This window comes from Cervus canadensis, chromosome 23, assembly GCF_019320065.1.
Source record: "Cervus canadensis isolate Bull #8, Minnesota chromosome 23, ASM1932006v1, whole genome shotgun sequence".
In the NCBI taxonomy this organism is placed as follows: domain Eukaryota; kingdom Metazoa; phylum Chordata; class Mammalia; order Artiodactyla; family Cervidae; genus Cervus; species Cervus canadensis.
The window spans coordinates 51,638,846-51,653,621 of record NC_057408.1 but is presented as its reverse complement, the minus strand read 5'-3'; the positions used below and the strand labels follow the sequence as shown (position 1 = coordinate 51,653,621).

At 33.8% G+C, this 14,776-nt stretch overlaps 1 protein-coding gene across 2 annotated transcripts in view; it reads right to left on the bottom strand.

Moving 5' to 3' along the window:
* SMCHD1 (structural maintenance of chromosomes flexible hinge domain containing 1) overlaps positions 1-14,776 on the bottom strand; it is a 120,580-nt gene that overhangs the window by 52,389 nt on the left and 53,415 nt on the right. For both annotated transcript variants that reach the window (XM_043443864.1, XM_043443865.1), the window contains exons 21-29: positions 12,975-13,071; positions 11,580-11,652; positions 9,887-10,026; positions 9,139-9,273; positions 6,965-7,192; positions 4,639-4,787; positions 3,676-3,764; positions 3,156-3,274; positions 975-1,142 (exon numbers count right to left, since the gene is read on the bottom strand). In XM_043443864.1, coding sequence (XP_043299799.1) covers positions 975-1,142; positions 3,156-3,274; positions 3,676-3,764; positions 4,639-4,787; positions 6,965-7,192; positions 9,139-9,273; positions 9,887-10,026; positions 11,580-11,652; positions 12,975-13,071 — 1,198 coding nt within the window. The remainder of the gene's footprint in view (positions 1-974; positions 1,143-3,155; positions 3,275-3,675; positions 3,765-4,638; positions 4,788-6,964; positions 7,193-9,138; positions 9,274-9,886; positions 10,027-11,579; positions 11,653-12,974; positions 13,072-14,776) is intronic.

Below are 14,776 nucleotides of genomic sequence, written 5' to 3'. Positions count from 1 at the left end.
TGTCATTAATTTTTATATTCCCCTCCTACAAAATCATTTAAAAACATGAACATGTAAAGATTTTTTCCACCTCAAGGGTACACAATTATTCCATGATATTGTCAGTCAACAAATTCTTTACTGACATCATTAGGTTTCTAATAAGGCATTGATTTAATGCAGTAAATATGCTTCTATATAAAAATAAGTCCACTGTCTTTGCAGTACAACTCTTCAGTCAACAAGTGTTAAGGAAAAAATTGTTTTTAAATATTTTTTAAATTTACGAATCAAAAAAGGACAATCTCAAACTATAGCAGAGATATGTAAGCTTTTCTCAGATGATCAGTTCCTTTGTGAGATAATTTCATCTACTGCCATGGTCATGTGAGATGATTTTCCATTAGAAAAAATAACCTTTTATACCAACAGATAAGGCTCTGCCACACCATAACTGAACACCAGAATGTGAACATTTTAAAATCAGAATTCTAAAAATTTAATGAAAATTGAAAGGTAACCGATTTGACAGACATTTGCAAATTAGTATTTAAGATATGTATAACTATATGTATAGGGAAGCAAACTGATGTTTTTAAGAGTGTAATGAATGACTTGATATCTGGTATGCATTTAAAAATTCCAGCAAAAACATTTTTTTTAATAAGCCAGTGAGAGAGAACAATGAAATAAAATTGGTGAAAATCAGCAACTGTTGAAACTGGGGGTTATCTATTTTTATTTTAATGCGTATTTTTAATTTCTATAATAAAACTCTTAGAATTTGAAGTATCACTTTTTTTTTTTTAAACAAATGAGGACACAATGATAAATAACAAAGTATTAAAATTCATATTACTTTGTCTTTTTGTTATTGTTACTATTGTTACTACTCCAACAACAAAATATAACTTTGATCTACTAACATTCTGAAGCAGTTAGTAGGTCAAAATATTGATATTAAATTCTTTCAATCAAGGCAGGAAGGTACTTACCTCCTTTAACTCTGGCCAGTCTACAAGAAGAAGTTTAGCTGGTGGCCCAGAAACTAGCTGCACTCGAATGAAGTCAGAAAATTCACGCCAAGTAAAGCAAAGATCCTTATTTCCAGGGGGACCTGGAATAAATCTGACTCCTCTCACGCTTATACTTTGTGTATTTTCCTAGTGAGGAAAAAGCATGTTGGAAAAAAAAAAAAACAAAACACCAGGAAGATCATGTTTAGTTTTCAGAAAAAAGAAAGAAAATGTTGTCACTAGCTATGTGCATACAGATGTGTTTCTGGTAAAACAACAGCAAGTAACACACATATGCCAATATTGGCGTGTCCTGAATTTCATTTCCTTGAGACAAGAAAGTGAAATTCTCTTCTGTGAGGGAGAGATCTGAAAGGTTCAACTTATGTCCTTTTTCCTTATCTTTTCCTAATTTCCCTCTTTACACTTGCACTGTCTCCTTTCTGTTCTCCAAATAGCACGTATGTGCCTGTCCAACAAGCTCCTTCCCTGTTTGCCACATTTTTTACCTACACGTTGAGATTACCAAGGGAATGTGCTTCAGAAGAGCAGTACATTTTATGAAGATGCGGAAATAATCTTAAAAAACAAGGGCACATTAAAATCAGTATTTTATTTTAGAAAGACTTTAAAAACAACTTTGGTATTTAAAAAAAAAACTGGAAGGTTCCTGTTTTATGCAGAGACTAGGGGTAGACTTCTATTGTTTCTATGAAAGTGAGTCAAGATAGTACCTATTAGTCATAAAATGACAGGAGAAAGGTCAACTTGACTGGAGAATGAGCCATGGGAGGAGACAGGCGTGCTGCAGCAGAATACTACGGTGTACTTCAGGCACCCTAAGGAGACAGAGTCTAACCTCATAGTATAAGATGCTGACAGGGGGCATGAGATGGGAACTGAAAACTGACCCTCGATTTGGTCAGGTGGCACAGGGCAGAAACACCTAGGAGGCCTGCCTGGGAATGAGACTGAAGAATGTGAAAATAGAGAGTGTACATAACTCTTCAGGGAGCTACATTACAAAAAGGAGAAAAAGAGGGCAGTACTAGACGGACATGTTTCAGGGCCAAAGGAAGCTGTGAGGGGTAAGAGCAGAGAGAGTATGGCATGCTTATATGCTGATGGGAATCTAACAGACAGGGAAAAACAAGATGTAGGGAAACAGGTTAGGAACTACTAGTTGAAAGAGGATGGGTGTCTACGCATAAAGTGACAGGAAGAAGAAACTGTTCGTGCACAACAGTGGTTATTATCTGACTTCATCTACAGAGGGTGAAGCTAGACAAGAAAGCATCTGAAAGTCATAGATCAAACCTTATCTTTTACAGTAAACAAAACACCATTAGAAGTTCCTCAGCAGTGCTAAGATACTGTGGAAAAGGCGTTCTGAAAACTAGAAAATAACAGCATAGTAGGTTAGTGGAAACAAAAACTCTGGTTAGGAGGGGCAACCATGAGACTCTCATGATTATTCTGTTGGGTAAAAGGGATAATGGAGGTTGCAAAAGGATGCAGAGGTTTAAAAACCACTAAATGCCCTAAGTGAATTCAACTTAGAATTCCTTCTTTCTGACCTGCTCTAGGCTGGCAGGATCCTTGAAGGCTCAACTCCAACATCTTTTCTCGAAAATGGTCTTTAATCTCTCCAAGAAGAGTACTTGTGTTTCCTTGCTTGTTTTAAACAGAAACAATTTCACCAGTATTCTTATTTTTCAAGCTAATCTCAATTAACTGCATATCTGCACACTTTTACAACTAGAGTTCTCCCAGGTATCCTATTTAATGCAGGGACTGAGCACCAAGAAATTTTACTCAAATAGCTACATGAAAAACAACCTTTGTACACGTCAAAATACTTAGGGATGAAATGGCATGATGTATAGAATTTGCTTCAAAGTGACAGGTAAGGGGGAAGTGATGAATGCTGAAGCTGACTGGTAGGACCATGGGAATTACTTATACTACTTATGCTATTTTTGTGTATGTTCAAAATTTTTGTGTATGTTTAAATTTTCATAATAAAAATTACTTCAATGCCTTTTACAATTTTTCATTGTAAATACTGCAATCAAATCTCTCTTACTTTTGTGTTTCCCAAACTTTCTGTTATATATAATCTGAATGGAATAGTCAACTGTTAACGGGAAACAGTCATACCTGAAAAGTAGTTTTCAAATGTGAGCTATCAAGTCCAATCCCAGCAATTCCCAACGCAGACAGAGAACTTGGTGAAAATGCTTGAATCTGATTCCCATACTGATCTGTAACAGTTACAACTAAAAAGGGGTAGGCAGTTAATTTTACAGTATCTTAATTTAACATGATGTTGATGTCATATGTTTTACCATGAATATCTGAAGGAAATAATTTAGTGTCATGTAATAATCTGGATATAAGAAAAATACAGGATGTGAATCATACTAACATATTTATTTTATGCTCTTAGTATTAACCATTATAATTTCTAACAAAAGTCAACATTCTTTTCAACTAACTGTTTTTAGTTAGGTCAGCATAGGCAAAGATAGGGAAAATGCTTCAACCGTTTCAACAGTGGATTTTAAACCATTAACCATATATAAATCCAAAGTTTTCCTTTCAGATTATGTATGCCAAAACATGAACATAAGGACATATTATAGAAGTGTTTTAAAGAAAGAAAGTAGGTCATACTAACCTATTTCTCCTTGAAGTTCTTGACCCATCTGTACCGTTTTTCCTCCTTTTAATTCACATTTTAGATGTTTAGGTTCATCTGGAAGTGGTCTGAAATTGATTAACAAATTAAAGGCCTTAATTACACCATTAATTGTAGAAAAAAGTTTCAACATGCTAAGGAGTAACATATGTAATGCTCATTTTCTTAAACTTAAAAACAGTATCACTATTAATCCAAAGAGAAATAGAGAAAAGACAGCTTGCAAAGACAGTAGAGAATACTGACCAAAAAAATAAATGCATGTTAGATCACAGTTATCTATCCTGGATTAAAAGGAAATTATGACATGAGAGCACTGAAAAAAAAAAGCAATGGGTTGGTAAGAATGACTCATCAAGAAACCTAGCTCTGACTGAAGAGTAGTACATCTGATAATTTTATCTCAGACACGGAGCTATTCTAAGTGTTGGCGTAGTATGGAAATGTGTACGGAATTAAAGTAGAAAAGGTTAATAAAAAAGAGGCAGCCAAGGAACTGACAGGCCAGGGTGAAGGACAGGTCTTCTATATATTTACTTAAATTTTCCCCTTTTCTATCAGGTAGACTCAGCTTTGAAAATCACCACTAACTAATGAAAGAATTCCTTCTGAGCAACACATTGACTGATCACACTGCATCTTTTGTATTTCTCACATCTTTGTCATTTTCTAGGAGTTTTCACTGTTGCTTGTCCTAGGAGGACATTCCTTTAACAAAAGTTCTCGTTCTGACAGATACTAGAGGGGCAAGTTAAGTAGAGGCTGAGAGTGATATTAAGGATGAATCACTATCATCAGTGAAGCTTTATTCCAAAGACAACCTGTTTCCAAGAAGTTGTGGAAATCTCTACATCAAAAAAATGACTTTGATATGTATGCTTTGGTGAAAAGCATTTTTGTCACCATATGCTGAATATCTCAAAACGTAATATGCCCACAAACCTTACTGTAAATGCACTTTCCAAAGACACATGATCGTCTTGGAATGAAACCTGGCAATAGCGCATATCTTTCACAGATGTTGGTACTTGTACATCAGGAAGCAGACCCTGCAGTAAGTGCTCTTTGTTAATCTCAGGAGTCCAATTAACCTAGAAGGGAAATTATATACTTAAGAATAACATAAAGTTTACTCGAATATCTTCCAACTGCCAGTTATCTTACCAAAGATTCTTAAAAAATTATAATCCATCCTCCCCAACTCTAAGGAAAAAGGAAGGCCCTTTATGACCATAAATGATGGTGGTTCATATATTACTAAGAGAAAAGTTATCTTTTTCACTGTCTTCCCTGTTAATACTGCCACATCTTTCAATGCAATGAAATAAATATTCCTAAATCATTCCTTTAGCACTTCGCCACAAGATTATTACTCTGGTCATTATAGTTTTAAAAAACTATGGGAATCAAATCATGTTATCAATTCTGAGAAGTTATAGTCAATTGTTTTTGTTTTTTCAAAAAGAATCTTGCTATTACAGGTTTTAATTAAGATATAAGTGGACCCTATTCAGCAAGGTGAGAAAAGTTTAATTCACTATGTAATTACCATCCTAGCCACATCTTGATCTTAATCCACTCTCAAATGTTTTTAGCTCTAATTTTAACTTTACATCTCTTAAACTCCATATTTTGTTATTTGTTATCCATTTTTAAAGTTGACTACCCCACTCTATTTTACTTTTAAACTTCCAATCCTTTCTATTTAAGAACTTTTAGCTCAACTTTATGCTTTTAGCCTTTATAGCTGTGATTCTTAAATCACTGATATTCTAATATTGTGATCCTAGTTTACACTGTTCTAACTTTCTTAGTTACCTTGTTATCTTTGTAAACCATTCTTTATTCTTTATATTTTTTCTTTTTTTACATAGTGGAAGCAGAAGCAGGAGTTGCACAAAATGGCTGGCTTCCCTCACCCTACCTGTGCTCTCTGCTCAGAGAATTCCTATGTCTGCTCAGAGAATTTCTGTATCAGTTTGGGTTGACTTTCCTTGGTAATAGAGAATTTTCGAAAGATTACACAGTCACTTTAAGTGTATACATTTAGTAAAAGTATAAATATCCTTTATAGTCAATAAAGGTACATGTTTTAAAATATTTGGAACCCAAGAAATATATCATGACTAGAATTGAGGAAAATGTGTCAAAAGCAGGCCATGAGCTTAAAGAATGGCAAAAAGAAGGTTATATACAGAAAGAGGCTCTCAAGTCAATGTTTATTCTTAATCTTAATAAGAAACTAAACTGGAAACAACATTATGAGAAAGCAAGGTATGAGTTCAGAAGCCAGGTTGGTAGTACCACTTTTAAACCACTTGCCTTCAGATCTGCTGAGAGATAAAAATGGCTTGCCTCCCTTCCAAGCAGGATAAGGACTATTTCTCTCACAATCCTCCTTTCTCTTATTATGGAGGGAAAAAATAAACCAGCTGGAGCAAGGGCTATTCCAAATAAGGTTTTAAAAATCATGTCAGCTGAACCCTGGTAAACAATTCTTACAAGATATCAGATCCTATATCTTAGAGATTCAGGATGGCTACAGAATTTAATAGTGCAAAAGAGGAGAATTCTCCGGTGGTACAGTGATTATGACTCTGTACTTCCACTGTCAAGGGCCTGGGTTCAATCCCTGGTTGAGGAACTAAGGTCCCACAAGCTGTGCAGCATGGCAGAAAAAAAAACACCACCATTTTAATTGGGTTGTTAGGTGAGCTGTTCAAGTTTCAGCATACAGATTCACCCTTTCAAGGTACAAATGCTACATTTAGATGGCAGGTCTGAGGACCATCTGAAGCTAGTGAGAACTGACAAAACCACTGTGTACAGATAACAATTTTAGAGACTGCTATACCAATTTCAAATGGCCAAATCAGGGGTCTGGTTTGTAGTTCACAATACTGTGGTTCACAATACTGTTCTACCGTTTGCCTTCAACAGACCTTTTCTTTAGTGCCTTCAGAATAGCTACAAAAATACTGCTCTGGTCAAGTGGAGATCTTAATTGTGAACAGAAATACAATTCATCAGGACTGGATTTTTGTTTAGGTGTCGAAATCATTTCTCTAAGCACAGATTTAACACATTCAACATTCCAATCTAGTGCATGTTAAAAAAAAAAAAAAAACACTTTATTTAGCCTGGGATTTTAAATAACAATGCTGTTTTGCTGGGATGAGCATCTTCTTAAGAGGACAGCCTATATAACTTGTTCTTCCAAGCAAAAAATGTACAAAATTCTTGCAAGTAATCCATTTGAGATACCTACTTTAATTTTCTCTGCCAAAGCTGATGTTATATGGATTTCTCTTTCTCCTTCATCATACATTTGAAAAATAAGATTATGCATAACATCTCCAGCTATCCAGTTAACCTCATCCTGATGTTTGATCTGGATGGCCTTCTGTCCTTCCACACTGAATATCTGTAATCTGGCAACGTGGCTACTGGGGAGCAACTTAATAGTCTTCTCCACTGGTGCCACATCTTTACAACTCTGGGAAGAGAGAAAAACACAAATACATACTGAATGATAACATCCGTACTGAAAACATCACTTTTGGCTTTTATGGTAAATCTTTCATATTGCTTCGGAATTTATCTCCAATATTATGAGAGATCATCTTATATATTGTTAACAATTATAGGTTCTCTCATTAAGAGGACACTGTACTGTTACCAAGTCCACATTTTATACCATCAAGTTATAAATAATGACAGTGGTCACATTCTCAAAACCTAAAACTAGCATATTTGGACTTAAAAGAACATTCCTCTTGGTAAATCTGCTTAAAAGTGTTGCAAACTTCTGAAAGTTTAATCATGTGACATAGAGTTGGTGTCAGCATTTATTAATAAGAACAAAGGTGTAATAAATTAAGAATTTTCTATAAAATCAGAGACAAATAACTGGCATAAAATATAGTACTTTAAGGAGTTTCTAGAGCTTTTTCAATTCATTTTTTACTGGGGTAAATGGACAGAGTTGCTTGTAGCTAGATAAGGACTATAGGTGCCCCAAAGGCTGAGCAGTTTGTAATTTGTCATATTAGGCACAGCAGTGTTTCAAAGATCAGCAGAGATGAGCTGGTGTGCTACCTAAATTGATTTTAGGCACATGAAATTAAAACACTACATAATCATCTCAGAATCTAGGTATAGTGCATTCCATAGAATACAAAAAATTCAAGTCTAAGCCTAAAATACCTTTACAATCCTGCTTTGTTAATGTCTCCTTCCTCATCTACTTGAGGTCATTCTATCAAAGCCCATTCACACAAATAATGACACAGTCAAAATTACTACTTCACAGAGTATCAGGCAAAAAACCCATCTGCTATTATAAGCACACCTTATTTGCCTGACTTAAAATTAAGAGTCACTGCTTTGCGATAACATTTTTAAACGGCATATTACAGGTATACTGTGGTCTTTAAGTGCCTTGGACTCTTGGTTTTCAGACTGCTGCTGCTCTGCAGTATTTACATAATTGTATGTAAATATTCCCTTGCTTTCAAGCCCAGCTTTCTCCCTAACAACAAGTCTTTTCTTCCTGAATTGTCTAGATCTTTTGCAAGACAATATACTCAAACACACAATGCTCACATTACTGAAAAAAAGGAAACGCACAACAAATGTTTTAAGATGATCAAACATAACTAGTTTCAAAAGAAAAGAATTATAATAAAGTCAAATCATCTCATTCTAATTTTAAAAAATAAAAGTTTTTACCCTTCTGAGGCTCAGGATGTGTTTGCTGATGTATAGTTAGTTGGAAAAACATTGGTTAATCAACTGATTGGGTAAATCATCATCTACCACCATATCAATCATGAAGAAACCACATACAGATATTTTACTTGCATAAGTATTTGTTATCTCATTCAGCAATCTTAGGAAATCATATGCTTCTATCAACTGCTTGCCCTCCTCTAGGCTGGCCTCATCTTCAGCCATGATGAACACCCAGTAACAAGTGTCCTACTGGCACATCAACACAGCACTCTCTTTATAGAATAATACTAAGAAAAACCATATATTTAAATTATACATACATATTAAATGTTAATATATCCTTCAGTGGTGGTTCAACAGAGACATTTATTAAACTTTCTAAGAAAAAGGTGTAAACTATAAGAAACAAACAATAAAATAAAACTGATAACTGTTACACTCTAATAACAGGAAAAAATAATTTTAGGAACATATAATCAACAATAGCTATAGATATTATAAAAGGTTTGAGCAAGAAATTTCTAATATCTGATACAAAGTGTTATTTACAACACCATTTCATTTTTGTCTTTTCTTCCCTCTGGCTAAAAGAATCACAAATATCTCATCTTAAAAAGTCAAACAACTTTACATGAAATATTAAAAGCTATTAAAGAGTATTTGAATAAAAAGTCAATATAATACCAATGAAAAACAATAACAACTTACAGGTATTTCAATTTTTGCTTTAAGTGTCTGGTCTTTTTTAATATTCTGAACTTGAATTGCTGGTCCTGATAAAATACTAGTTCCAGAACTACTGCAATCCACAACATAGACTGGAAGGTTTGGAGCACCTGAAAACTATTGGAAGCACACAAAATAATTTAAGATCCCAATCGAATGTAACTGGTTACTCAATAACTTCAATTTTCAAATAATATAGTTTAGCTACTATTTCTGACTATAAATTAAGAGTACCGTAAGTATAATTCACTAATATCCTAGACAATTTTCAAAGGAGTAAGTTTCTACAATTCTAGGTAAAATGTGCTGATGTTGGAAGAAAAATCAACTTCCTTAACAATCATTCTTTCTTTTACTCTACCTATTTGGGTTTTCCTTTCCTTCTTGAGCTCTTTTACTCATACTCATTTACCCATCCATCCTTAATCCTAAAGGATAATTTTACCATTTTGCTCATAACTGAATACTTCATCTGAAATGAGGAGGATGGACAAAGGAAGGAGCGGGGAGGAATCTGTAGTTCTATACTTGGCATAGTTGGCATCATTACTGAATTAGAGATGTTGAAAATTATTGGCAATGAGATAGCCCACAAATTTCTGCATGGAATAATCATTACACAGTCTAGATACTATATAAAGCTTACTATGAAAGAGTCAAAAGATAGGATGATTTCCAGTTACTACAATGGCACTCAAAATCTACACATTCTTATCTTGCAATAGCTTACCTTACAATGAACAATCAGCTTTGGTTGTGCTGTTATATTGTCTGATTCATCCAAAACTTCCACCTGAAATGGGAAAGCTGTTCCATTTTCTATAACTAAAATTTCAGAATCAGGTTTCACTTTCAATCGATGAGGAGGACCTACCAGAAAATTATATAATGAAAATGAGATTCAGGTTTCCAAAAATGAAATGCTAAAATAGCAAAAGAAACAGCTTTTAACATTTTAAGTTTTAATATCTTTTAAATAATGCTGAGAGAGAAAGAAGAAATATCCATGGTTAATCATTTATACCCCCAAATGAATAGATTCTACACACAACCCCCAAATGCACTGATTCCCAATTGTATTAAAATGTTTGAGGTCTAGACTCAGTTTTATGGACAAGCTAAGACAAGTGATAACTCATGCTAGAAATCACTCAAATGTGTAAAATACTGAAAAGATCTTGGAAAACAGTATTCAAGAAAAAAAATAAAAGTTTATTAAACTACTTTTTAAATTTTCTATCTTTTACACAATGACTGATTTCTCAGGCACACTACGTACCTCTATTAGGTAATTTTGCTCAAAGGATCAGTTCATGTAATGACATAACCAGATAATTTACTTGTTAGACTGCCCACAACCCTTTGATATCCTAAGCAAGCTGCACCATAATTTTCCTCTAAACTAATAAAAGAGGTTTTACACTTCAATAGCAGCATGACCTGTTGTGCCCTATAAACACTGTTGTGCCCTATAAACACTGATATTTTAAAATACAATTTATACTAAATACTGGGAACACAAGTTTACAAAGAACAAGTTATATCAGTTAATATTTGTGTTTTAATCATATGCCAACTCTATTCTCAGAATCCTTACAATGACCTTGACCAAGAGGGTACTATTAGTATCATCCCCATTTTATGCCTGAGGAAGCTGGGATCCAGAGAGTAAGTATCCTGTCCAGGTCACATGGCTACAAGGGGCAGACTTGAGTTACTGACCACTCTGACTACACAGTCCCACTTCCCACCTCACAACCATCACTCTCAACTTCTAAAAAAAATTGTCAGCACTATCTGGTTAATAAGAAGTTCCCCTGAGATTTGAATAATCCATATGTTTTAGCCAGCCTTTCAAAATAAAAGCATCGTAAGTATTAATACGAAACTTTTTTTTTTTTTTCCTACCAATGGGCCAATTTTTACTTCTTTATCAATCCATGCTTGAAGGAAAGCTCAAACTACAAGAATCTGTGAAAGGAAATAGCCAATATGTTTCTTTTTCATTAAGATCAGTATAAAAGGTTTTTAGGTTGATAAATCATTACTCAAATTAACAACATAAAAGCTCTTATAAGAAACTTTTCTTCTTAAAATATGAAATATTTAGCTACATCAGAAAAAGTAAAGGACACATCCAGTTCTAATGTAAGCCTAATTGTACATCCTTAAGAATAGTTTCACAATGTGTTTTCAATATTCATATTATTCTTTCAGGATTATTTTTAAAACTTAAGTCTTCCTAAATGTTACCCTGTTTTTTAATTGATTATTTCTGTTAGTGTTACGCATGACATTTAAATGTATTTTCAAGGCTTATACCATAACCAACCAAAAACACTTCACCTTTGTGTCATTATACTTTATCATAAGAATATCATTTAAAAGGAAAATATGAGGAATATTTCTTAAAGTAATATTACCTGGAAGTAATCTAATTTTTAAAATCTGTGAGTCTTCTTTTAAACCCGGCAGAATAACCTTCAGATTAAAATTCTGTTAAAAAAATTATTTTAATTAAATTCAAATCCTAAATAAATACTCAAGTAATTTACCACCTCAATTCTGACTTATTTTTTGCTTTTCATTTTCATATCATTAGAGAAAGTCACTCAGCAAATTTATATTGACTAAAATTATCATATGTATGTATGAAAGAAATTGAAAAGGTGAAAAAATTGACTTATATTGCTTCTTTACAGACAATACTATCTTCAAATTCAAAAGGCATACCCTCTGAATAATTACCAGAATTAAGCTGGGTACTATAAAAAATCTGGAAAGTAGTAAAATGGAAAAACCCCCAAATCTACACATTTCTAAATATAATGTCATATTCTAGATTAGATTCCGGTATAGAAAAATACAGTGGAGAAACTGGCAAAATATTGAAGTCCAGAGTTTTGTTAACAGTATTATATCAATGATAATACTGGATAAATATGCAATGCTTATATAAGATGTTTAATAGAGGAAGCTGGGTGAAATACATGTGAACTCTCTATACCATCTCTGTAACTCTTCTGTAAAAATAATTATTTCAAAATGTTAAGGTTTTTAAAACCTAGAAATCTTTTTAAGTACCTTTACTAAAGTCAAAATTTCCATGAATTTCAAGTTCTTCTTCCAGAAACAGCTTAATTCAGGAGGATGGACAGAACTTGCTCTTTGCTTTAATGCAGTAAACTCACATGCTCAATTTTAAACATTATTTTGGCAGGGAAAATTTTAAAAATATATATTGAAGGTAATGATACATTGGGGAAAAAACTAACATATCACTTAAGTTATTAGCTAGTGTTCACATTAGTCATAGTAATCTATTAGCTACTCTATATACTTAACTGAAAAATTACCTTATTGCAGTTTGCCTTTACCATCCCTAACTTTATTCCTCCCTCTTCCGTTATCCAAATACCAAACTCAATACGTTTACAAAGTAAGCCAAAGTTTCTCATATTTTTGTTCCTATTCTAAGAAAAATATTGAAAATAAAAAAAGAACAAGAAAAGAAGCAACACAGTACTAGATAACTGTCGAAAATGGCTTTGACTATGAAAAGACTGGAATGAAAATAAAGACAGTTGAAAATATTTAGTTCATAACCATTTAAAAAACAACAGTAGCAAATATGTTGGTCTTCCTCAGAGATGAAAGTGGTAATGGTATGTCAGGTGACATGATGCTGATTAACTCCTAAGAACCTGACGTTACTGTCATCTTGCCACAAAACTAGGTTATTCAATTTTAAATGTCCAATTTCATTTTTACTAGGTAAGAAATAAACATGCATTATAACACGTACGTACAATGCTTACCTTGCCTTGACAAGAGTTTACAGGGCCCTTAGCTGTAACACCTCGAATGACACAATTTGGTCCTTTGGTTATTTCTTCATAATGTAAAGTTAAACCACTGGAAAAAATAAATTATTTTTTAACTTTTCCTCCATTATCTACAAATAAGCTGCAAGTGTTCTTCTTTCTTTTGGGGGAGGGGCAGTGGGGGTGGGCCTGCACCACACGACCTGCAGGCTCTTAGTTCCCTGACCAGGGACTGAACATCGGTCCTCAACAGTGAAAGCACACAGCCCGAACTCCAACTAACTGACCCCAAACTGCAAACTCTGCACCCAGTCATCAAGACACTGGGCAATTTTTCTTGAAAACATGAATGTGATAGGTTATATTCACTTTACCATGTAACAGAGTTAAGCTATCCTTCAGTTTTTACAAACTCTTTATCAGATAGTGATGAGGATCACACTCTGGTTTACTGTTTATTCAATCATAAAATTGTTCCCTTTCTCTCCTACCTTTGTGAAGAAGTTTTCTAGGCTGACAGTAGGTTCTGTTTTTATATATTTTCCCAACACAAAGGACAGAGGAAATTCCCAGGATGAACAGGAAAGAAGACCAGAGAAGGACAAACCTAACAAGCTTAAGAGCTGATCCATACAGACCACATCACAAAGTTCCAAGGGAGATGTCTAAGGAATATGAAACTGACAAGTTATCTGTGTACAAGCATCTTGAAAAGACACCAGACAACTGGCAGAGAGCTATTTGGCAAAATAAAAGAAGTATAACAGCTGTGTAATAAAGTAATTAGCACTTATATAATTTTAATAAAGCAAGCACCAAGTACTGATCAAGCCAGAGTATAACTTTACTAAAAAATGTGGGAATAGGAAGGAGGCTTATTTGTAATATAAATGGCAACAAGAGTGTGTCCTCATCTTCCTTAGCCATAAGTCAAGAGATAAAGCTTAAAACTGAAGAATCAAGAAGCAGTAACATAAAAGTTACTTACATATATGGCAGCAGGTACCAAAAAATTCAAGTAGAAAGCTGAAAGTGGTTCTGAGCAGGGGATTGTTGGTGAGGTGGAGAGGGCAGAAGAGCTACTCTTTTATTTTTTTTTAAATAAGCTTTATCAACCTATTTGATTCTTTAGGCTATATGTGTGAATTTATTTTAATTTAGTTAACACTGAATAAAAAACAAAAAACCCCATTTGACAAAGATCTTACTTTAATGAAGACAAATACACACAGCCAGGCCACCAAGACTTTTTTTTTAAGTCCCAAATCTTAATTACCAATATGTATGTGTGATAGACACTCTATAAGAATATCTTATCAAGGATAAGATGGAAGATATAATTAAAAACAGGGGTCAACTAACACACAAATATTTCCCATTCGTGACTAGATGGATTACATTTTTAGTGTTCTTTATTTTTAAATAGGCTTCCCTTGTGGCTCAGACAGTAAAGAGTCTGCCTGCAATGTGGGAGATGAGGGTTCGATCCCTGGGTCAGGAAGATCCCTTGGAGAAGGAAATGGCAACACACTCCAGTACTCTTGCCTGGAAAATCCCATGGGTGGAGGAGACTGGCAGGCTATTTTTAAACATACATGTTTGAGTATTCAACTCTTCCATTATGGCTTAATATTCAAATGAATGCAATATGTAAAAATCACTTTTTGCAAAAAAAAATCACTTTTTGCACAAGAACTATATTTTGCAACTTAAGAGAATATTTAGAAAAATTCACTTGCAATATTATTTATAACTGATTAGTTTTTCAGGAACTTAACCATGGTACAAATCTGGAC